Source organism: Ovis aries, chromosome 10 (assembly GCF_016772045.2).
Source record: "Ovis aries strain OAR_USU_Benz2616 breed Rambouillet chromosome 10, ARS-UI_Ramb_v3.0, whole genome shotgun sequence".
NCBI classification, from domain to species: domain Eukaryota; kingdom Metazoa; phylum Chordata; class Mammalia; order Artiodactyla; family Bovidae; genus Ovis; species Ovis aries.
In genome coordinates this window covers 53,381,518-53,404,484 of record NC_056063.1, presented here as the reverse complement: position 1 = coordinate 53,404,484, position 22,967 = coordinate 53,381,518, and the positions used below count along the sequence as shown (strand labels likewise).

The 22,967-nt window shown below is 39.6% G+C and overlaps 1 protein-coding gene across 22 annotated transcripts in view; it reads right to left on the bottom strand.

Annotated features, from left to right (window-relative positions):
- The window catches only part of SCEL (sciellin), a 125,830-nt gene that overhangs the window by 5,085 nt on the left and 97,778 nt on the right, over positions 1-22,967 (bottom strand). For 17 of the 22 annotated variants that reach the window (XM_060394152.1, XM_060394155.1, XM_060394163.1 and 14 more), the window contains 5 exons: positions 20,265-20,327; positions 9,250-9,342; positions 7,990-8,061; positions 5,910-5,984; positions 1,149-1,257 (listed from right to left, as the gene is read on the bottom strand). In XM_060394152.1, the coding sequence (XP_060250135.1) occupies positions 1,149-1,257; positions 5,910-5,984; positions 7,990-8,061; positions 9,250-9,342; positions 20,265-20,327 (412 nt within the window). The remainder of the gene's footprint in view (positions 1-1,148; positions 1,258-5,909; positions 5,985-7,989; positions 8,062-9,249; positions 9,343-20,264; positions 20,328-22,967) is intronic. The other 5 variants (XM_042254960.2, XM_060394154.1, XM_060394156.1 and 2 more) reach the window with 1 other exon arrangement.

The following is a 22,967-nucleotide window of genomic DNA, read 5'->3' as shown; positions in this document are numbered from 1 at the left end:
TGAGCTACGAGGGAATCCCAAAAGAATTTTATGAAGGAGGAGAAGGAAGTGAAAGTCACTCAGTCATGTCTGATTCTTTGCAATCCCATGGACTATACAATCCACGGAATTCTCCAGACTGGAATACTGGAGTGGGTAGCTTTTCCCGTCTTCGGACGATCTTCCAAACCCAGGGATCGAACCCAGGTCTGCTGCATTGCGGGCGGATTCTTTAACAGCTGAGCCACCAGGGAAGCTTATTTCACTACTGCTGCTGCTGCTGCTGCTAAGTCGCTTCAGTCGTGTCCAACTCTGTGCGAACCCAGAGATGGCAGCCCACCAGGCTCCCCCGTCCCTGGGATTCTCCAGGCAAGAACACTGGAGTGGGTTGCCATTTCCTTCTCCAATGCATGCAAGTGAAAAGTGAAAGTGAAGTCGCTCAGTCGTGTCTGACTCAGTGACCCCATGGACTGCACCCTACCAGTCTCCTCCGTCCATGGGATTTTCCAGGCAAGAGTACTGGAGTGGGGTGCCATTGCCTTCTTCTCTGGCTCATTCTACTAAGCCATATATAATTATAATTAATCATGCTCTCAAAGGCAGACTGAGTTTTAACTATTGTTAAGCCCATCGATCCTAATTTTATGATGTAAGAAGCCAGTAACTTCTTCTCAAAAATTTCTTTTCCTTTTTGGATTTCATTATATATTTAATGCAATGTGGAGAAGGCAATGGCACCCCACTCCAATACTCTTGCCTGGAAATTTCCACGGACGGAGGAGCCTGGTGGGCTGCCGTCTCTGGGCTCACACAGAGTCGGACACAACTGAAGCGACTTAGCAGCAGCAGCAGCAGTATGACTTATGAAAATGCTGCAAAAACTTTTCTAAAGAGAACAAATGTTTATCTTTTTATAGATTTAAATATGTAGAATAAGAGTTATCAACGTGTCAGTAATCAACTCTAAGCCTAAAGTCAAGAGAGTAATTATAAACCTTGGAGTTTCAGGCTGAGAAGTCAAAAAAATATTTAAACAGTGCATTATTAATGTGCATGACAGTGTTTCTGAAAGTTTTAACTTCATCTCATATATTCCATTAGATAATTATTTTTATTCTAGTCATTTTGCAATTTTGTATGAGGATTAAATGCAAGAAACATAGCCATACCTTGAAGCAAGTCGAATGGCAGCAAATTTGTAATTCATCTAAAATCATCTTGGTTTCTGTGCCCAGGGGTTTTCGACAGTAAGTGCACATGTCTCTCTCAATGACAGACCTATAGAGATGTAAGCAGTTAAAAATAAATTTGTCATCATGAAGAAGACAGATGTATTCCCCATAAAGTCATATGGCAATAACATGTTAATTTTATTGATACTTCAGTAAACTGTGTAAAAATCATGGAAAGTTGAGGACTTACTTATCCTAGTAATAGACTGGATTCTTCTAGTTATTTCAGAATGATATCAAAGAATTAACATAAAAGACAGTTTCAAATTATTAATTCATTAGCAATCAAAAGTGCATCTGAGCAGGTTAAAGATGTTCACAGTTTCCTAATTGAACTAGGTCATAAGTACCCCCTTGAAGCTAGAAGAGGGTTTTAAATTATTAATGTACATATATCATAGAAAAATTATGTTGAAGATTAATATAAAAATTTAATTCTCAAACATTCAGTAGTACAAAAATAGAAATCCATTCAAGAATATGTTGGTAAATTCACAAATGATGGATACCCTGGACTATAGAGTCCAGAATCACCAAATTCTCCCTTGCTGATTCTCTTGGTGTCATTGCAAGACTCAGAATATTAGGGTGACTTTAGTGACAAAAATTCTTTGCTATTTACTTTGGAAAAATAATGTTCAATAGTAAGTAAATGATTAGCAAGTTCTAAAGCCCTCAAGTCACATCAGAGCCTTAATAAAGGGTCAATAACTATGTGATTCTTATCCTTTTGGAAGGTCTTAGATAGTCTTAAATAGCACCTTGGGCAGAGTTTACTAGTCTCAGGGTGTTAGCATAAAAGCCTAAAATTTCCAAAGTACTGGGGTAGTGAAATAAAATAGCTAATACTTATAGTGCTAATATGCTTAACCTGTGCAGCACATTTTCCATGCACTTTGCATATATAAACCTGTCTATTCTTCATAACAGCTCTGAGAAGCAGGTTACTCTTATTTTTATCATTATTGTACACAAGAGGAAGCTGAGGCATAGAAGGGTAAGTCATGCAGCCAGTGAGGGGCAGAGGCAGGATGTGAATGAAAGCAGAGTGGCCACAGAGCCCTGGGTTGCCTCTGGGCCTGCCCGTTGGCTGGGCTCACTAGATGATAAGAAACTGGTTATGCCCAGAAACCATGATCAATCCTATCATCAGGACCAGGACTCAAAGCAGAGAGGAGGCAAAGAGGATGGGAAGAAAGGGTAAGAGAGGCTCCTCTCTCCATGGAATTCTCCAAATAAGAATCCTGGAGTGGGTAGCCATTCCCTTCTCCAGGGATCTTCCTGAGCCAGGAATTGAACCCTGGTCTCCCACACTGCAGGCAGATTCCTTACCAACTGAGTCACTGGGAAGCCCATACATATGTACACACACACTTAAATTTCCCATTTAGACTGTAAACTCTTCAAGAGTAGAAAGCAGGCACTTTCTAGCATCCTTGCATTCCAGAGACACAGAGAGGAGCTGGGAATATAAAGAAGAGCGAGAAGGTCTCCTTCAGGGAGAAGTTGCTTTCCACTAGGGTAGCCAGGTGGCTGGATGATCACCATGTATTACGGACATGTGAAGAGTTAGGAGAGCACAGCCAGATGAACAGCTAATCTCTGGGGTGAAGTAGGAAAGGCTTGTCAGCATAAATGCCAGGTGAGTTAAAGCTTGAAGGTGAAGGAGCTCTCAAGGGGAGGTGGGGAGGGGCATGATGGAAGGGTTCTAAGCAGAGTGAACAGAACGTGTCAAGGTGAGACACAATGAGGGTGGCTGGAGTGGTTGAACTTTAGTCCCTATTCAGCAGGACAAGGTTCTGAAGGCCCATAAATCCTGTGCAGAGGATTTGGTCTTTATCCTATAAAGCGGTACTGGCCAATTTACTGTGTGTGTGAGCTTAGACCACAGCACTTTTAATGTGTTTTCCAATATAATCATTATTATAAACTTAATATGCAGAAAATGATTTGAAACCACTTAAAGTGACGAAAGTACATATAACGACTTAAAACTCTAATTTATTAAGAATTTAAATTGTGATCATAAACTGAAGCAATGTTTAGTTCTTGGGCACAATTAGGAAGAAAACATACTAAATTTAGTGTTTGCCCTAGTACTGGGTCTCTCAGTCATAAATTTTCATACCCTAATAATTTAATGTGTGTGCATGCTCAGTCACTCAGTTGTATCTGACTCTTTGTGACCCCATGGACTGTAGCCCACCAGGCTCATCTGTCCATGGGATTTTTCACACAAGAATACTGAAGTGGGTTGCCATTTCCTTCTCCAGGAGATCTGTTTGACTCAGAGATCAAACCCATGTCTCCTGTATCTCTTGCATAGGCAGGCAGATATTTTTATCACTGAGCCACCTGGGAATCTCTTATTTTATATATAGTAGTATATATACATCAGTCCCAGCCTCCCAATTTATCCCTTCCCTCCCCCATCCCTTGGTAACTATGAATTTGTTTTCTACATCTGTGACTCTATCTCTATTTTGTGAATAAGTTCATTTGTGCCCTTTCTGATTCCCCATATGACAGACACCATATATTTGTCTGTCTCTGACTTAGTTCACTCAGTTGATAATCTATAGGTCCATCCATGTTGCTGCAGATGGCATTATTTTGTTCTTTTTTTATGACTGCATTAATGCTGCTGCTGCTACTGCTTCAGTCGTGTCCGACTCTCTGCGACCCCATAGACGGCAGCCCACCAGGCTCCCCCGTCCCTGGGATTCTCCAGGCAAGAACACTGGAGTGGGTTGCCATTTCCTTCTCCAATGCATGAAAGTGAAAAGGGAAAGTGAAGGCGCTCAGTTGTGTCTGACTCTTAGCGACCCCATGGACTGCCACCTACCAGGCTCCTCTGTCATGGGATTCTCCCAGCAAGAGAACTGGAGTGGGGTGCCATTGCTTTTTCCAACTGCATTAATGACTTGACTTTAAATGGGATTGACATGATTAGATAAGAAGTGTGGGGAAACAGCTAATTTCTCACAATAATCAACATAAAATGTTACCTGACTGTCAACGGAGAATTGACTTTTGCTCTGATGACTGAAAAAATTTCAAGGACCACTTGGGGAACAGGAGTGAAATTCTTCATATGAAGAGCAATACTTTAGTGAAGGATGTTTTCCTTCACTTAAGCTAACCGTTAAAATATGAGCCCACCAAACTCTGAAGTTGCTGATGCTTTTACTAAGATCATACTGTTAGTCAAAGATCTTTTCAGAGTATTTTGAAAAATCTAGTTCTGCTTTTTTTTTTTTTTTTGCTTATCTAGACAGTATTTGTGGTGCTCACGTAGTCACATCAAAGAGCTATGACTTAAAGGCAAGACACTCATAAGACCCTTGGTAATACAAGATCTCACAAAAGTGACCAAAAGAGGATATAATTTTGATGCCTGGTTCATCTGTGTTTCCCTCAGCAAATGGGACATAGGTGTTTTGTTTTGTTTTTTTTCCTGGAGTCATTTATTGAGTATCCATGAGGTGCCAAGGACTGTGTTCCAAGCTGAGGCTGTGCATAAAAATATGTCCTGACCCTCAGTGAGTCTTATTTCAGCACCAGCGATAGAGAAACACCGTCAACAGAATATCGGACATTTGCATTACAGCTGGTTTCCAGTGGTTGGGTTGCAACATGAATTATTTATTTTCTTTTTCTCTGCTGGAAGTCTGCAGACTCGTGTCACATGAGTGTCACCTATTTGCCCCACTGAGCATTACATGCTAAAAGAGAGTAATCAAGAGCAAAATTCTGGGGTCAGTTTACCGGCATTAAATTGATGCTCACTCTAACCCTCCCTCCTGGGCACTGAGCCCATGCTCGGAGTGGGTCGTAGCAGTGCATCCATGCAGCTGTTTGTAAGGTGAGCTGGCTCTAGAAGACCACAAGGAGAGAGGGCTGAGGACACGATCTAGGGATGCAGTGAAGCCTAGAGGCTAATAATGTGGGGGCAATGGGGACCCCAGGGATCACAGCAGAGACACTCGCCTGGGAGCTAGCTGTAAACACAGAAAGCTCTACTGGAACGAAGTACATCAAAATCAGAGAATGACGGCCAGGAAGCCAAGCAACAAACTCCTGGATGCAGAGGTGGTTGTACTTCCTTCCACTCATACAATCAGCAGTAGAACAGTCACTCTGGGGAGGGGCATCTTCAAGTTCAATGGACAATAAGAATGCTATATATATATATATATACATATATATATATAATACTTGTAATACTCTAGTATATATATAGTATATATATATAAAACACTTGTAATACTTTAGTATATATATACAATATATATACTTATAATACTTTAGTATCTATATATAAGTATATATATACTTGTAATACCTTAGTGTATATATATATACACTAAAAATATTAAATATATATTATAAGTGAGTACATGTATACATATCTAATAAAAACATGTTATTTATAAAAGTAAATATACACATATATATGTAACCCACCAGGCTCCTCAGTCCATGGATTTCTCCAGGCAAAAATTCTGGAGTGGGTTACCATGCTCTCCTCCAAGGAATCTTCCTGACTCAGGGATCGAACCTAGATTTCCTGCATGGGCAGGCAGATTCTTTACCATCTGAGCCACCAAGGAAGCCCAAGAATATATATGTTTATTAATATATGTGTGGATATGGGTATATATATACTTGTATGAATGGAAGTACAAATATACTCACCTATCTGAAGTCGAATAAACAGTTTGTATGTATTTTCCAGAGACAGTCTCCTGATATCCATCCTTTGGTGATTTGCTAGAAACAAGCACATACGGACATGTGAGAACTGGGCTATTTCCCTAGTGTTGAAGTATTGATGTATATTAATACCCCTATGTAGGCAAGGAAGCGTGCATACACACACATACACACACTCGCTATTGTTATTCTTCGTGATGTTATATGTCAGGACAATGTACTAACCCTTTTTTTTTTTAACCTGGAGAAGTATTGATATGCAAGTTACCTCCAAGGTGACATAAGTTGACATATACCCCTAAATAAAGAATGGGGCAAGGAGAGCGCAAGCACAAGTGTAAGCAGGAAAAGCAGTTATCGTTTTTCATGAAATTTGTCCTTGCACCTCCTTTATTTTTACTAAAAGAAAGCTAACTGTTGTTCTAACATAAAGAATATACACAAAGCATGACTATACTCATTGCAAGCAAATATAGACAGACAGCATTCACGTAGAGAAATACTCTTGAACTTTTGGGGGAAACTTTGGAAGCTTTTATTTTTACATGAAAACATCCAAGAATTTTTTAGAATAAAGCAAAAAATATTTTAACTTTCGAAAGTCCTCTTTGTTCCTTTTCCGCTCCAGTTTGTAAATGTCATTCGCTCCTGGAGACAAATGAAGAGTGCGTTGCGCTAACCAGCTGGCAGCCTGTAATTGCCTCCCTGGTAAGTATGCTACCTAGGAACATATGAGGACCAGAAGCAATGTGTTCCTATTATTTCATACAGTGAGGGGTAACTCCACATGCCTCACCTGGGATTTTTTAATGAGAAATTTCTCTCTCCCCGCAAACAACCTGCAGGCATTTGCAGTCAGAAAGAGAAACTGCTTTATGGAACACAGAGCCCACAGTGCTAAATGAGTTTGTGCATATTGACGCATGACATGTATACAGACATTCCCATTTTATGGGTCAGAAAACTGAGACTTGAATTGAGACAGGAAATTGAAGTCAAGTGGCTTTGCTGAGGCCACATGGTCAGTAAATGACAAACTCAGATTTGATTCTAAATCACTATCAATTTTAGGGAGAATTGGATTAAGCAGGAAAATCAAGGTTGAGGTTGCATTTCACAAGGAAATTTATTCTTGGGTTTGAAAAATCCTTTTGAGGGGGAAGGCTGCTCAAATCCGGACACACCTTGAATTTATGGCGGCTCCACACCCACCCCGTACACTGCTCTCTGGTCTCTTTGAACTGGGTGATGATCAACACGTATACAACCTATAGTTCATCCATATTTAAATGCCCCACTGTTACCCTATGCCACAATTAGGCTAATTCTTTTTTATAGATCCTGAAAAACTGAATAACTTGTGAATCCCTGATCTTGGTGGACATTTTCCTCAACATCTATCACATCAGGCAGCAGAGTTTCTGGGCTTGAGCATATTTACTAAAAAGTTATACCCCTTGTTTCAGATTAGAGGTGAACAATAGAAACAATTAAAGTGTGACTCCAAATTAACACAGGAATACTTGTGTGATTTTATAAAGTTCGTTATGGGCATGTATGTTTATTTGACTACTTTCAAATAACTATCCTATGATGTATACATGTGTTGTATTAAAATATTATTTAGTTTGTCCTATGACTTTGTATGATTATTTGACAACTACTTAAAAATATGACTTCCCTGTAGCTCAGATGTAAAGAATCTGCCTGCAACACAGGAGACCTGGGTTTGATCCCTGAGTTGGGAAGATCCTCTGGAGAAGGGAATGGTGACCCACTCTAGTACTCTTGCCTGGAGAATCCTGTGGATAGAGGACCCTGGTAAGCTACAGTCTATGGGGTTGCAGAGTTGGACACGACTGAGTGACTAACACTACTACTGATAATAACGGAAAGATTATAAAGAATTATTAAAATATATCTAAAACTCAGTACTCTTTTAAATGGTCTGTTATTTGAAAAAAATAAGCATACCTTAAAAAATGACATTTCTTCTTAAACACAGATTATTTCAAAATTATAAAATACATAAAGCAAAATACTTCAAATAAATTTCCAGTACCTATTCTCCACGTACGTCCTTGTGTACACAACTGTATCCTTTGATCCTGCATGCCTGGTTTCAGCATTGGAGCTGCAATACAAACCATTTGACTTTATGTTTAAAGTTTGTTTATAGGATAATCAAATCAACAAGGCAATTATCCAATCCAATGAAAAAATAATGCTCATATATGCCTTCTAAACTATAACCTTTGAAATAGAAATGTTAAACTGGTATTAATCCATTTCTGAAAAATTTATTTATGTTTCCCATTTTGTCTTAACTTCTACTGTCTTGGCCTATTTCCAGAATACTACTATGAAAATCGGTCGCTCGGGAAGTCTATTGTAGACCATAATGATTACTTTGAATATCTGTGTACTATGTTTCAGTGTCTATTACCCTAATGTCTCATTCATACTTCCAAACCATTGCTTTCTCCACAAATCTCAGGCAAAAAGTGGACCTTAATTAACCAACATGATAACACCTGATTCAGTGAAACCTTTAAATCTATCTAAGGAAGTCAGTTCAATGTCACAATCATGTTTTTAAAAAAATTACAGACTTTTAAGGAAAAATCACATCTACACTTATTCATAACTGACAGCTTACCAATGACCAAGATGTTTACTCAACATCTTTGTACAAGCCTATAAAGCCACTGGTTAAAATTAAAAATTTCTGCATTTCAAACAAATATCATATATTCACGCATATATATAGAATCTAGAAAAATGATACTGATGAACTTATTTGCAGGGAAGCAAAGAGAACAGACTTATGGACATGGGTAAGGGGGGAGGAAGGAAAGGGTAGGACAAATGGAGAGAGTAGCATGGAAACATATGACTAACATATATAAAATAGATATCCAATGGGAATTTGCTGTATGACTCAGGAAACTTAAACTGGGGCTCTGTAACAACCTAGAGGGGTGGGATGGGGAGGGAGACGGGAGGGAGGTTCAAGAGGGAGAGGACATATGTGCGCCTATGGCTGATTCGTGTTGATGTATGGCAGAAACAAACACAATATAGTAAAGCATTACCCTTCAATTAAAAATAAATAAATTTAAAATTAGAAATTTTTATTGGAACACAAAAAAAGGCACAAAGACAACAACAGCAAAATTCAAAAATTTTCTGTATTTCAAAGGAAGGATCAGGTGGCATGTGGATGTTTTCTTAAAAAAAAAAAAAAAAAAACAACAAACAGGATATAAAAAAGCCAGAAGGAGAATGGACCTGTCATTTATTCTATAATTGACCACAGTACCTGAGCATCTTCCTGGCTTCATAAGCATAGGCAGCTGTTCTAGAGGATGGGCTGATTAAATTCTCAGTAGATCCAGTGACCTGGCCATCTTGCCTGAGAAAGCAAATGCAAATATTTGGCACTGAAAATCAAGGCCACTTAGAGGATTTTTGTTTTATTAAGATTCTGCTCAAACAACATTTTTTAAAAACATATAGTAAAGCTGTTTCTGTTTGCCTGGTTTCTGCACATAAACACAGACAGAATACATGTACTATTTTACTCTTCCATAGACACAACTGTCTTCCCATTATGAATAATCTATAGGCACGTGTCACATTACCTAACAGTAGGACAGAATACTTTTTTAACCAAGGGCAGGAACCATATGAACCTGGCTGCAGTAACATTCTCACAGCACCAATGCCATTTTTGAAAGTTTTTCATGTATAACATATCTGGGAGTTTATCTATTTAATGAAAATTATCTGGGGTTGCTTTGAGAAATTCCGGTTTCCGTTTTAACAGAAAAGCAGTACTTTGAAGATCACTAAAGAAATTTGACCTAGATTTCTGCTAATCTAAAAATGTCACTCTGCTCAACAAAGTGTAGGCATATTTGCTTTTTCCTATGAAACAGTGGAAAATTAATGCAGGCATAGTGAAAGCTTTAGCTCTTTTTCTTTCCTCATGTTAGAAAACTCTGACAGAGGCAAGACATAAAAATCAAGAGGAGAATTTAGATCTCAATCATGATTTATCATTCTTGCCTGGACTGTTCCTTCCATTTCCAGGTAGCTTTTAAAGAAGAGAAAAACAATTGTTCACATATTATCCTCTCTGGCATGTGGAAAACCATCTTCTAGTTTTAAGACAGATATTTCAAAAGATACTTGGCAATGAGAAAGTAGAATGAATATTATTAGAAGATTCTCAAATGTGATCATTTATGTCATTTCGGAACAATAGACCTAACTAGGAAATATTTGGAAATATTCAGATCATATAGTAAATAATATAAAACCCAATTTCAGCAAATAGTTTGAAAGGACAAAGGTTGTCAATGCATGTGAAATGTGTTTGTACTGCCTCAGAAAGGTAAAATCACACATTACCAGTTTGTGAAACCTGTAGTAGGAATGGGAAATACTTTGCAAACAGTTCTGATAAGGATTGAATTGTGTCCTGCCAAAAATTCTTATATTGAAGCCCTACACCCCAGTGTGATGTGGAGACAGGGCCTATAAAAAGGAAATAAAGGTTAGGTGAAATCATAAGGGTGGGGCTTTAATCCCATAGGACAGGATGTCCTTATAAGAGGAAGCTTATAAGGACTAGAGCTTGCTCTCTCTCTGAGGACACACAGAGGAAAGGCCATGTGAGGACATAGTCAGACACAGTCATATGCAAACCAAGAAGAGAGTTCTCATCAGAAACCAGTCCTGACATTGGTCCTCGTGAATTTGATGTTCTTGCTACATCGTGAAAGGATTCAGAGATAGGTAAGAAGTAGATTTATTTAGAGAAGAGCACAGACAGAGTGTGGCCATCTCAGAAGGAAAGAAGAGAGAGGCTCAAAATGTGGTATGGTTAGTTTTGGTAGACTGGGTAATTTCAGAGGCTAGTGAGTGGGAAGATTACTCCAACTATTTGGGGGAAGGGGTGGAGATTTCTAGGAACTGGGCCACTGCCCACATTTTGACCCTTTATGGCTGGCCTCAGAACTGTCATGACGCTGGTGGGTGTGTCATTTAGCATATGCCAATGTATTTGGCCACCTCATGCGAAGAGCTGACTCATTGGAAAAGACTCTGATGCTGGGAGGGATTGGGGGCAGGAGGAGAAGGGGACGACAGAGGATGAGATGGCTGGATGGCATCACTGACTCGATGGACGTGAGTCTGAGTGAACTCTGGGAGTTGGTGATGGACAGGGAGGCCTGGCGTGCTGCGATTCATGGGGTCACAAAGAGTCGGACAGGACTGAGCGACTGAACTGAACTGAACTGAATGTGTTACAATGAGCATATAATGAGGCTCAAGGTCTTCAGCCGTCCTGGACCTAGTTGGTTTTAATCAGTTTTTTCATGTCCTATGGCCATGTCATTCTTTCTAAGGTTTTACCCTGTGCCCTTCCTCCTGTTTCAACAGTATCTTGATCTAGAATTTTAGTCTCCAAAAGAGTGAGAAAATAAATTCTGTCTTTTAACGCCTGGTCTGTGGTATTTTGTCATAGCAGCCTGAGCAGACTAACACAAGAAGCATCTCCTGGTTGTGTTTACAGTGAGACTAATGACAATACTTTATAATCGTCAATAAAAACCAGAGGTTAGTAAATGAATTTGGAATGTGGAACAGCAAATCCTTTCTTGGATTTGCTCCTCTTGTAATCTGGGAGGATAATACACTTTTTTAAAAAGAAATCTTTTATTTTGGATCATTTTAAAGGTATAGAATAATGGCAATGATAGTTCAGAGAATTCCAGTATACTCTTCACCCAGCTTCTCTTAATTTTAACATCTCACACAACCATGATCCATTTGTCAAAACTAAATAATTACCGTTGGTACAATGTCATTAGCAAAACTACAGACTTATTTCTATTTTACCATTTTTTTTCAATGATCTCCTCTCTCAATTTCAGATCCAAATCAGGATACTACTTCCACATAATCACCATGTCTTAGGGTCTGTGATAGTTGATAAGCCTTTCTTTATCTTTCATGAGATGGTGATAGATCTTACTAAGGAAATTCTATCTTGATGCCAGTAAGCGGTAACACTAATTTTTAACATTATTTAGAATCATAGAAATAGTTAGAGAAACAATCTTTGGAAACCAATTAAATAATCTGTAGTGCTTTTAAAAGTGCTTTTAAAAAGGATTACTCTCTAAAATATATAAGCAGCTCATACAGTTCAATATCAGAAAAACAAACAACCCAATCAAAAAGTGGGCAGAAAACCTAAACGGACATTTCTCCAAAGGCATACAAATTTTCAATAAACACAAGAAAAGATGCTCAATATTTCTCATTATTAGGGAAATGCAGATCAAAACTAAAATGAGGTATCACCTCACACCATTCAGAATGACCATCATCCAAAAATCTACAAAAAAAAATGTTGGAGAAGTTATGGAGAAAAGGGAACCCTCCTGCACTCTCAGTGGGAATGTAAACTGATACAGCCATTATGGAAAACAATATGGAGATTCCTTAAAATACTAGGGAAAATCTACCATATGACACAACAATCCCACTACTTGGCATATACCCTGAGAAAACCACAATTTTAAGAGACATATGTAACCCAGCGTTCATTGCACCAATACTTACAATAGCCAGGACATGGGAGCAACCTAGATGTCCATTGACAGATGAATGGTTAAGATATGGTACATATATGTGATGGAATATTACATAAATGGAATGGATTTGAATCAGTTGTAGTGAGGTAGATGAAACTAGAACCTGTTACACAGAGTAAAGGAAGTCAGAAAGAGAAAAGCAAGTATTGGAATATATATATGGGATTTGGAAAAGTGATCTTGATGAACCTAGTAGAGAACAGAGCTGTGGACACAGTGGGGAAAGGTGAGGGTGGGATGACTGGAGAAAGTGGCATTGATGTATATACACCATCATGTGTAAAACAGATAGCTGGTAGGAAGTTGCTGTGTAAATTCCTGGTGCTGCGTGACGACCTAGAGGAGAGGGATGGGGGAGGGGAGGGAGGCTCAAGAGGGAGAGGAGAAATACATATGTAATTATTATGTCTGACTCACCTTGTTGTACGACAGAAACCAACACAACATTGTAGAGCAATTTTCCACCAAGTAAAAAATTAAATTTAAAATGTTACTGGGTCCCCGCATCAGATATTCTGACTTAATTGGTTTAGTGTAGGGCTTCCCAGGTGGCGCCAGTGGTAAAGAACTCGACTGCCCATGCAGGAGACATAAGAGACCGGGGTTCAGTCCCTGGGTCAGGAAGATTCCCCTGGAGGAGGGCATGGCAACCCACTCCAGTATTCTTGCCTGGAGAATCCCATGGACAGAGGGGAACCTGGTGGGCTACAGTCCATAGTGTTGCAAACAGTCAGACAAAACTGGGGCAACTTAACAGGCACATGACTTGAGTACTTGGATTCTTTTAAATCTCTCCAGTGAGTCTCACATGTAAGACAAGGTTGAGAACCACTGCCTTAGAGGCAATGTGACATTTTATCCAAAAGAGCACTGATTAAAGTGTGGTCCCTGGATCAGCTGGTGATTCTGATACCACTGCAAAGGAGAACTCTCCACCAAAGTATTCCTCTTAAATGCCTTGAATAATGTTCATAAAAAAGAGCTTAAGGCTCACAGTGTTTTTTGCTGGATAGCTTTATTATTAAGTTATCCTTCACTGAAATAAATTGCTGAATTGTAACTTAGGATCAATGGTCACAGTTTCATTTCTAAATTAAATAGCTTCATAAACTATAAACTAAATATTGTGTTGGAACTTACAAAATTCCAAATGGAATTTCACTTGAGAAAATGTTTTCTGCAGTGGAAGTTTACCTTGAAATTTTAGCTATCTAAAACTTTTATACACAGACATTTGATGTGAGAACATCAAATGGTACTGCCGATTTAAGAAAACTGGTAGTTCCTCAAATGGAGTTACTATAGGATCCAGTAATTCCACTCCCTAAGTATATACCCTCCCTAAGTCCATCCTAGAGGAAATCAGTCCTGAATGTTCATTGGAAGGACTGATGTTGAAGCTGAAACTCCAATACTTTGGCCACCTGATGCAAAGAACTGACTCATTTGAAAAGACCCCGATGCTGGGAATGATTGAAGGTGGGAGGAGAAGGGGATGACAGAGGATGAGATGGTTGGATGGCATCACTGAGTCAATGGACATGAGTTTGGGTAAACTCCGAGAACTGGTGATGGACAGGGAGGCTTGGCATGCTGCAGTCCATGGGGTCGCAAAGAATCAGACACGACTGAGTGACTGGACTGAACGGAAGTATATACCCTACCAAGAGAAATGAAAAAACTCTGCACAAAACTTTTATATGAATGCTGATCACAGCATTGTTCATAATGGTGAATTACAATCTGATAGTGGAAACAACACAAAAGCCCATCAGCTGATGAATAGATAAAATTCTGTCTATTCACATAATGGAATATGTGAAATTTGGCAATAAAAAGAAATACTGAGACATGTTACAACATTGGTGAATTTTGCAAACATGCCATGTGAAAACAGTCAGTCACAAATATTTTATGATTCCATTTATATGAAATGTCCAGAATCAGAAACTGAAAAAGACAGAAAGTAGCTTAGTAGTTGTCCAGAGCTACGGGCTGGGGGAAAATGATACATGACTACTAATGGGCATGTTGTTTCTTTCTGAGTTGATGAAAATGTTCTAAAAGTGATAGTGGTGATAGTCTACAAATCTGAATATACTAATCAGATTGCATATATATTTGTGGATATCCAGTTACTATACAGAGTAAATACATTCATAAAATAGAATAAGTCTCAGTTTAACAGATTTATTTAGATTTCCATGGTCCTGTTTGACTTAACTTTGGCAACCTGACTCCAATTTCTTTTTCTTTTTTTTAATTAATTTTCATGAGGGTATAGTTGCTTTACCTTGTGTGTTAGTTTCCACTGTACAGCAAAGTGAATCCATTATGCATGTACATATGTCCCTCTTTTTTGGATTTCCTTCCCATTTAGGTCACCGCAGAGCACAGAGGACAGTTCCCTGAGGTATACAGTGTCAGGGTGCTTAATCACTCAGTCATATCCAACTCTTTGCAACCCCATGGACTGTAGCCCACCAGGCTCCTCCATCCAGGGGATACTCCAAGCAAGAATACTGGAGTGGGTTGCCATTTCCTTCTCCGCTGCTATACTGTGGGTTCTCATTAGTCATCTGTTTCACACATAGTAGTGTATATGGAACAACAGACTGGTTCCCAATTGGGAAAGGAGTATGTCAAGGCTGTGTATCATCACCCTGCTTATTTAACTTATATGCAGAGTACATCATGAGAAATGCTGGCCTGGGTGAAGCACAAGCTAGAATCAAGATTGCTGGGAGAAATATCAATAACCTCAGATATAAAGATAACACCACACTTTTGGCAGAAAGTGAAGAACTAAAGAGGCTCTTGATGAAAGTGAAAGAGGAGAGTGAAAAAGTTGGCTTCAAGCTCAATATTCAGAAAACTAAGATCATGTCATCTGGCCCCATCACTTCATGACAAATAGATGAGGAAACAATGGAAACAGTGACAGATGCTATTTTGAGGGGGTTTCCAAATCACTGCAGATGGTGACTGCAGCCATGAAATTAACAGATGTTTGCTCCTTGGAAGAAAAGTTATGACCAATCTAGACAGCATATTAAAAAGCAGAGACATTACTTTACCAACAAAGGCCCCTCTAGTCAAAGCTTTGGTTTTTCTAGTAGTCATGTATGGATGTGAGAATTGGACCATAAAGAAGGCTGAGTGCCAAAGAATGGATGCTTTTGAACCGTGGTGTTGGAGAAGACTCTTGAAAGTCCCTTGGATTGCAAGGAAATCCAACCAGATCTCCAACCAGATCTCCAACCAGATCCATCCTAAAGAAAATCAGCCCTGAATATTCATTGGAAGGACTGATGTTGAAGCTGAAACTCCAATACTTTGGCCACCTGATGCAAAGAACTGACTTATTTGAAAAGACCCCAATACTGGAATGATTGAAGGTGGGAGGAGAAGGGGACGACAGAGGATGAGATGGTTGGATGGCATCACTGAATCAATGGACGTGAGTTTGAGTAGGCTCTGGGAGTTGGTGATGGACAGGGAAGCCTGGCGTGCTGAAGTTCATGGGGTCACAAAGAGTCGGACACAACTGAGCAACTGAACTGAATGGAACTGAGTGTATATATGTCGATCCCAATCACTCAATTCATCCCACCTCCCCTTCACTCCTTGGTATCCATATGCTTGTTTGCTCTCTACATCTGTATCTCTGTTTCTGCTCTGCAAATAGGTTCATCTGTATCATTTTTCTAGTTTCCACATATAAGTGATACACAATATTTGCTTTTCTCTTTCTTTCTTCACTCTGTGTGACATTCATGTCTCTGCAAATGGCACTGTTCCATTCCTTTTTATGGCTGAGTGGCAACTTGACTTTAAATAGCACAAAATAATTTCAGCTGATAAATACCCAAGTCACTGCAAACTTTATAAACCTCTTTTGCATAAAGAACAAAAGTTTACTGAGAGCTTCTGCTGCGCTGTACGCAGTTGTTCACTTGTGTCCAAGTCTTTGTGATGCTATAGACTGTAGCCCGCCAAGCTCCTCTTTCCATGGGATTCTCCAGGCAAGAACACTGGAGTCAGTTGCCATGCCCTTCTCCAGGGAATCTTCCCAACCAAGGGACTGAATTCATGTCTCCTGCATTGCAGGCAAGTTTTTTTTTTTGTTTTTTTTTTTTTTTACTGCTGAGCCACTAGCAAAGCCAGTTTACTAAGAGCTTACCATTTTGAATTGTTTTGTGTATTAGGATTGACTTCCACAAAACTATCAAGGTTTTGAGTTCTTGTAAAACTTACAGATTTTAAGTATATAAAAATAACTATTCTTATGGTAACCAAAGAGGATAGCAGTGGTGGGGAGCAGAGATAAATTAGGAGTTTGGGATTAACATGAATACTACTAAATATAAAATCAGTAAACAACAAGGACCCATTGTATAGCACAGGGAACTATACTCAATATATCGTGATAATCTATAATGGAAAAGAATCAGAGGAAGAATATATATTATGTATATGTATAACTGAATCCCTTGGTTGTACACTTGAAACTAACATAACATTGTACATCAATTAAACTTCAGTAAAAAATAAAATTAATACAAGGAAGTACTCTATTTTGGAGAAATAGAGAACTTGAGACCAGAACACCACTTTAATTTACTAATTTTCTCTACCTGATCAAATCTCTAAATCCCTGATTCTCAATTTTCTTTCAGTGAAATCTTTACCCATTTTGAGAGTCAAAGGAAACTTTCTATTCTGTAAACAGAATGAAGTGACATGTTAGTCTCTCAGTTGTGTTCGACTCTTAGTGACCCCATGGACTGCAGCCCGCCAGGATCCTCTGTCCGTGGAATTCTCCAGGCAAGAACACTGGAGTAAGTAGCCATTCCCTTCTCCAGTGGATCTTTCTGACCCAGAGGAACCTGGATCTCCTACATTGCAAGCCTGTTTACAGGCTTCTCTGTGAGCCACCAGAGAAGCCTATAAACAGAATAGATGGGCACGAAAATTGGACCCAGGGATTTCTTTTCAACTTTTTTTTTTTTCAAGTGAAAATTTTTATCATAGTTGTTCTGTCATGGCTGGGGCAGTGCTACATTTTACATTTAATTTGTAGCTAGATCCTGTACAAGACTGTGATAGAACTGAAGACGGATGAATGATATCTAGACACAGAACTCAGGGATGAGCAAAACATTTTGTAGCAGTGGTTAAGGCCTCTGGGCATAACTGACTGTGATGATCACAACCCCACTGGGAGAGGGGAGCATTTGTGAATGTACCTGTGGTTGTTGGGTTATGTTAGGCAGGAGGCACAGATGAAATTGTAGGGAAGCAAAGGAGAGCATGCACACGTTACTGGGAGCCACGGTGTTTCCATCACACACCTCTTCTACACAGACGGCCACGACCCCACCTTGTTGAAGGAGACTGGACAGCCTCAGAAAGCTAGAGGAAGAAGTTATGAGGAAGGAGGAACTGGGAAGTGGCTAAAGTCCTTGGTTACCAAACAGCTATAGAGTAGAGAATGAAAGTGTTAGTCACTCAGTCATGTCTGACTCTCTGTGACCCCAGGGACTATAGCCCGCCAGGCTCCGCTGTCCATGAAATTCTCCAGGCAAGAAAACTGGAGGCAGCCATTTCCTTCTACAGGGGATCTTCCCAACCCAGGGATCAAACCCAGGTCTCCTACATTGCAGGCAGATTCTTTACTGTCTGAGCCATAGGGAAGCCCTGGTAGAGAATAAGGGCATAATAAGTAGAGGGAAGAAGAGGAGAAAAATAGGCAGAGGCCAACACTCAGGAATGACTGAGCGACAGTAATGACAAAGACCTAGGGCTAATGTCTGGGGACTCCTGATGGAATGCCCTCTGGCCAAGGACGAGCAACCTTCCAGGGAAGGCCTCTGTGAAGCCTGGCCAGCCTAACGCTTCTGCCCTGGAATTTCCATTTCCTCATTAATCTTTCCATGTGCTTCCCAGGTGGCGCTAGTGGTAAAGTCTCCTACAAATTCAGGATACCAGACACAGGTTCCACCCCTGGGCCGGGAAGATTCCCTGGGGAAGTGAATGGCTACTCACTCCAGCATTCTTGCCTGGAGAATCCCATGGACAGAGGAGCCTGGCAGGCTGCAGTCCCTGCCCCCTGAATTTCTGTTTCCTCATTAATCTTTCTAGTAAGACCCTGTTTCATGAATAAGCCCAACTGAAACTGAAACACCTCTCAAATCGCATTCAGGGAAAAGTTCTTTCATGATACTTCATCGTTTATGGTCAGTTTTAAAGTCTTGATCATTTCCAAATAATACTTGAAAGAGATTGGTTAATTGTAAGCCCAGTACCATTCCCAAAATGGTGGATCCTTTTGACAATGTATCCTCCCTTGTTCTCTCAAAGGCTTGCTTGAGATCATGGAAAGAGAACGCAGAAGATGATTTAGGGAATGAAGGGGACAGAAAGAAACTACGTACCTCGCACAGGAAAGAGCCTTTAACAGACAGGAAAACCAAGCAAACCAAGCAATGAGCCAGTTCCTCTACTTTTCTGTCCTCTGCATGAACCAACAATATCACTTATTCACATAACAAAAAATTTTTAAACAGAAATGGCAGCTTCACCTTGCTGCTGCTGCTGCTAAGTCGCTTAGCAGCCCAATAGGCTCCCCCATCCCTGGGATTCTCCAGGCGAGAACACTGGAGTGGGTTGCCATTGCCTTCTCCAATGCATGAAAGTGAAAAGTGAAAGTGAAGTCGCTCAGTCGTGTCCCACCCTCAGCCACCCCATGGACTGCAGCCTACCAGGCTCCTCTGTCCATGGGATTTTCCAGGCAAGCGAGGAAGGTTAAAAACAGAAACCTATTGCTTTTAGGGCCCTCCCACATGTGGGGGGGAAGAACAGTTAAACATCTAAAACTTTGAAAATTGTTTCCTAATTTAAACAATCTGTAACAACAGTGAAGCATAGCTTCCATCCTAACCTTCCTTGTAAAAGAAACAAAAAGTGCAACAGTTTCAAAGCCAGGATCCTCTGAGGTGTAAAGAAATTCCAAAATTAGGTCCCATTTCCTGGCTCTGACAAATCTGTGCGTTCTTTTAGCACTAGGTATCCAAGGCAGAGAATCTCAAAGCACTTTCTGCACCGCTGAAAACCTACCAAGCAACAGTAAGTAAAAATAAATCTTCACAGCCCAAGTGCAGAGCACTCAATTTCTGTCATGCCTTTTACACTAAGCCATTGAACACCAGGCCTTTACTCAGAAATTCTAACAGAATTCAAATTTTGTTACCTTTTTTCAGATCAGCTATTAAGCACCCTGTGGGTGGTGTTGCTTAGTTGCTCAGTTGTTTAGTTGCTCAGTTGTGTCCGACTCTTTGCAAGCCCGTGGACTGTAGCCTGCCAGGTTCCTCTGTCCATAGGATTTCCCAGGCAAGATTACTGAACTGGGTTGCCATTTCCTTCTCCAGGGGATCTTCCCAACCCAGAGATTGAATCCAAGTCTCTTGCAGTGGCAGGCAGATTCTTTACCACTGAGCCACCAGGGAAACCCAAGTACCCTGTACATTTTTCTTTAAATTCAGATAGTATTTATATTTAAACATCATAGTACAGTTCAACCTCTCAGAAAATCGTCCAGGGTTACATAATTTATGAAGGTTCATATAGAATTCATAAGAAAAACGTAAATTAGAATAAGTCTTACCTTTCATTCTTATTCTTAGACACATTGTAATTTATGTCAATTAAATTTTCTAGGTTCTGGTCTCTACAGGAAAAAACATAAGCAAATATTTAAATATATATATGTATATGTGATTTAGCTACATATGATTTTAAGAAATAAAGCATTAGAATAAAACATTTTAAACCAGTACATAATTTTAAACATAGGCATTTGTGGTTGTAAAGAATATGGGACATTGAAAATCTGACATTGAACTATTAGATCTATACAACTCAAGTAGAGCACAAATTACATTATGCTGCTGCTGCTAAGTCGCTTCAGTCGTGTTCGACTGTGTGCAACCCCATAGACGGCAGCCCAACAGGTTCCCCCATCCCTGGGATTCTCCAGGCAAGAACACTGGAGTGGGTTGCCATTTCCTTCTCCAATGCATGAAAGGGAAAAATGAAAGCGAAGTTGCTCAGTCCTGTCCGACTCTTCACGATCCCATGGACTGCAGCCTAGCAAGCTCCTCTGCCCATGGGATTTTCCAGGCAAGAGTACTGGAGTGGGGTGCCATTGCCTTCTCCTTTACATTATGAGAGAGAAGTAAACTAAGTTTTTTGAAGGTTTGAGAAATTCAGTCTGAAAAGAAATAACTGATTGATATCTATCAGTTGAGTGAATACTTACTTCACATCACAAAGGACTAACTTGTGTATTTCCATGTGGATTATCTAGACCTCACGGAACCTTGCAGGACAGCATACAAGGCTCAGCAACTCTAAGTGAATTTTCCAAGGTCAATTAACTAATTTGTAAAAGAGTCAAGGCTTGAAGCTGAGCCATCTGCTCATCTGAAATCAATTCTTCAATATTTAATTAGAGTCTTCATTCCAGATTTTTGCATAACAGAGACATGAGAAGTCAACCCAAAATTTGAATCAACAGTCCACAATGTGGAGGATGAATGGGATAATTAGATTCTTAAATCTTGGGCTACAATGATTTGTCACACTTTCATGAGATACAGTGTTCTCTGGTGTGTTATGTACATATTAGCTGCTTATATATTTTTTTTATAATACTGATAGTTCTTAATCTTTTTCCATGAGTTTGGAAAAGCTTTGTCACCAACCCTACTGGTTTGCAGGATGGTTTAGAAGTAAGAGTGAGGCCATTTCTTTTCATGCATTGGAGAAGGCAATGGCAACCCACTCCAGTGTTCTTGCCTGGAGAATCCCAGGGATGGGGGAGCCTACTGGGCTGCTGTCTATGGGGTCGCACAGAGGCGGACACAACTGAAGTGACTTAGCAGCAGCAGCAGCAGCATTTCTTCCCCTACTTTTATGGGCCAGTTAGTCAACCTTTCTAAGCTTCCTTTTGTAAACCAGGATAACATCTAAGTTCATAACGTTTCAGTGAGAATAAATGAGTTAGTGTAAATAAAATTTATAGGCACAATGTCCATAGTTATGCCTGAACTGAGTACGAATAAACAAGTGATAATTAATGGAAGTGTAGTGACGCAGCAGTTGGCACTATGAATTCCAAAATGTTGAAGGACTGTGTTTTCATTTCTGCTGTAACTTTTCACATCTTTAGCGTTAACTCCAGTTTTCATAAATCTCCCTTCTCTGGTCCTGAATGGTTGATTTCAAGTAAGGTTCTTTTACATGGAATCAGTGTATAGACTCAAATTGACATTTATAAGGATAAAAAATAATATAAAAGTCTTTGTATTTATGTGGAGTGAGACTTACTACTCTTTTTATATAACATCCAAGCCATCAATAATTGATAAATATGCTAATTGGGCAGCATTCCATAGCTATACTTAAAGTTCACATTTAAAATACTAGCTACATATCTTTGAAAATGTAGAAATTAATTAAATTAATTTTTAATGTGAGTTATAGTAGAAAATATGCCAATTTAATATATGTAAAAAGCAAAGGATTTCAGAAGTAGCTTGGAAGTATCAAAATCATTTGATGCTACAGTCTGAATAATATAAAATTCAAAACTGACTTCTCCAGCATAGCTGCTAAAACTGTGTGAGGAGACCTCCCAGATCTCATCTTTTGAATTTAGAAAGAGAGACAGCAGGCTTTTCCTTTGTAACTCTTGATCAATTCAGTTCAGTCACTCAGTCGTATCCGACTATTTGCGACCCCATGGACTTCAGGATGCCAGGCTTCCCTGTCTATTACCAACTCCCGGAGCCTACTCAAACTCATGTCCATCAAGTCGGTGATGCCATCCAACCATTTCATCCTCTGTCGTCCCCTTCTCCTCCCACCTTCAATCTTTCCCAGCATCAGGGTCTTTTCCAATGAGTTGGTTCTTTGCATCAGGTGGCCAAAGTATTGGAGTTTCAGCTTCATCATCAGTCTTTCCAATGAATATGCAGGACTGATTTCCCTTAGGATTGACAGGTTCGATCTCCTTGCTGTCCAAGGGACTCTCAAGAGTTTTCTCCAACACCACAGTTCAAAAGCATCAATTCTTTGGCACTCAGCTTTCATTATAGTCCTTGATGGTCCTTCCTTAATTACTAGAAGCTTCTCTTGACCTCAGGACTCACCATAGTATCTTGACAGCCAGGGTATTAAATTATCCTCCCCCTTAATGTTTAAAAATAATACTTCACTAAACACTTGTGAATAATGGATTAAAAATTAAGTATTTAACTTAACTTTAAAGGATCATGGTCTTCCATAATCCGGTTTCCCAGCAATG